Source organism: Arachis ipaensis, chromosome B10 (genome assembly GCF_059453495.1).
Source record: "Arachis ipaensis isolate K30076 ecotype BB chromosome B10, ASM5945349v1, whole genome shotgun sequence".
Classification (NCBI taxonomy): Eukaryota; Viridiplantae; Streptophyta; class Magnoliopsida; order Fabales; family Fabaceae; genus Arachis; species Arachis ipaensis.
In genome coordinates, this window is record NC_142435.1 from 29,291,163 (window position 1) to 29,293,664 (window position 2,502).

Below are 2,502 nucleotides of genomic sequence, written 5' to 3' on the forward strand. Positions count from 1 at the left end.
TAACTATGTATGAATGAAGTATATATTTTGTAAATAAATAAAAAATTAATATTTATGTGCGTTTAAGAATATATTCAACATTTTTTTACTTGTTATTCTAGGTAAATGTAATTTTTAATTAAATTATATTTATTTTTATTTTAAAATTTTTTATTACACTTTTATTTTTATTTTTATCTTATTTGTTAAGTAAACATTTTATAAAATTTAAACTGAAAATTGTATTAAATATTGTTTTTTTTATATGAATTTGTTGATTAACAATATAATTGGTAATTCAATGACAAATAATATATATATAGAACTTAAATTGTAAGAAGGATCATGGAATATTTAGAATTATTTTAAATTTTACAATATTTAGATGTAATTATTTATTTGTAGTTATTTTTTATTATTTTTATTTTTATCTTATTTGGTATCTAAATTTGTTATGAAATTAAAATATTTAATATTAAAATTTTAAATCTGATGCAAAATCAGATAAATTTTTTAAATCGAGAAAAGCTTCACCTACTCTGACATAACAAATTTACTATATTCTTCTTTGTCATTATTGACGTTAGACAAAAGATTACTCTTTTCAAAGACTTCAGCAGATCTTGTTCTCATCATCAACTACATATCTCCTTCCACATGTCAACTTTTCCTCCAAACACATCATTTAGCCATCTTAATCACCAAACACTTTCATCCACCAGAGACGTCACCAGTTAGTTATATATATATGTAATAAAATTCAAAGTACTAATGGTATTTTTGGATCAAAACCGGATACACTATAACTCTAACTCTGTTAATTTTTTCTTAGTCCACATTCAAGAATTTCTGTATGACAAGTTATAATAGATGAAAAGGACCAAAAAGCAATTAGCAATTAAGTTAGGAAATTTCATTACTGAATTAAGAAACCATGTCATGTCCAAACAAAGTCTCTCTAGAGAGAGAATCATGGATTACATTGCTAGAAGAAGCTGCAAAGTTAAGGTACTGATGGTGGTGATGGTGATGGTGAGTGAGTTCATTATTATTATTGTTCTGTTCTTGAAACTCCATTATTTGTTGTGGATTGGGTATTGCTGCGGCTACAGAGGGTTCATGCTGCATCTGGATGCAGAGTATCTCTGCTTGCGCAACAGCAAGCTGCATTTGAAGCTCTGAGACTTGGTTCTGAAGGTATGATATGGCTCCCACGCATCCATACACCGGGTCACGAACCCTTGCGTTCGCTTCGTATACCAAGCTACTCACTGCATCTGCTCTTTGATGAATCGGAAGCTCCTAAAAATGACCAAAGATTATAGTTATTTACTGTCATGTTATGAAATTATATTTTCAAAAAATTAAATTTATAAGAAGTTAAGAACAGATACATAAATAGTTATATTTAATCTTTTTAAACTATGTCATCAAACTACGTCTTTTAAAAATTTAAATTGTTAGAAAAAATCACATGAATATTTATATCTCTAACAAATTGCATTCATATTAAAAATATATATTTATTTACTAAAATCAGCTTATTATATAGTGACATATAAATACATATGATATTTTATACACTTTTAATATATATTTTATGTTTTAATATGATTCATCTGTTTGTGTACTGGTAATATAAGTGTAGATAGAGATCATTACCTGTAACATTTTGCTAACGTTGCTAGCACCAAAGACCTTGTGAACAATGGCGAACTTTTGAGGGTCATCGGAAGGGAAATAAGGTGCGAAGATGCAATCCTTGGCACACCTCCGTCTAAGAAGCTTGCATGAAGCACATGGCGAGTTTCCACTTCCCATTTCTATTTTCTTATGATCAGAAAATACTAACTAAAAAAAGACAAAAAAGTAGTGATGATTAGAAGGGACTAGTTACTAAAAGCAACATACGGAGCATGATTGACAAAATGAGAGTTAGGTGTGTGTGTATTTATAATGGAGCGGTTTAGCCGCTAGCCCGCTACCCATTAATATCCATGTCAACAAGACTCATTTGGGTACTCAAGATTTATTTTAAAGAAATGCTAGGCGCAGCAATTTTTTGTATTTTATAATCATTAATTAGTCATCAATAGTATTTTTAATGGTGTGAGATTAAATTTAATAGTGTGAGATCATTTAATTTTCTTTTGATAATTAAATGCTGACTAACTTTTTAAAAAATTGCGGATCTTCTAGACTTTTTCTATATTTTATTTTCTTATTAATTAATTTTGGTATTTGTTAAATTAATCGCGTGTCTTAATTATTTAGTTTATCTTTTTTTTTTTTGTACTTGCGGATATTTCACTCACATAAGATAATAATTAAGCCGCATAGGGGTACCAATGGGAGGGGCACTTGTGCAATTTGGGGGAACGTTTTCAGTGGTGATTGGTTGTTTACTTGTTAATCTTTCTTAGAAATTCCGCATCACATATACTATCAAAACTAGGTAATTAATCGATTATTATTATTATTATTATTATTATTATTATTATTATTATTATTATTGCACAAATT

The 2,502-nt window shown here is 28.1% G+C and overlaps 1 protein-coding gene across 1 annotated transcript; it reads right to left on the reverse strand.

Annotated features, from left to right (window-relative positions):
* Positions 1-903: 903 nt before the first annotated feature.
* On the reverse strand, positions 904-1,886 carry LOC110268396 (LOB domain-containing protein 12-like). The gene is made up of 2 exons (XM_088483662.1): positions 1,642-1,886; positions 904-1,281 (listed from the first exon to the last, which is right to left on the reverse strand). The coding sequence occupies exons 1-2, from the start codon at positions 1,798-1,800 to the stop codon at positions 904-906; spliced, it is 537 nt and encodes a 178-aa protein (XP_088339788.1). The 5' UTR covers positions 1,801-1,886.
* Positions 1,887-2,502: the final 616 nt, after the last annotated feature.

What these genes read in the sequence shown, in the direction of transcription:
- LOC110268396 (XM_088483662.1), bottom strand. Translation starts at nt 1,800, where the DNA reads ATGGGAAGTGGAAACTCGCCATGTGCTTCATGCAAGCTTCTTAGACGG. An exon ending in ACGTTAGCAAAATGTTACAG is followed by an intron (nt 1,282 to 1,641) that starts GTAATGATCTCT and finishes GGTCATTTTTAG; the next exon opens with GAGCTTCCGATTCATCAAAG.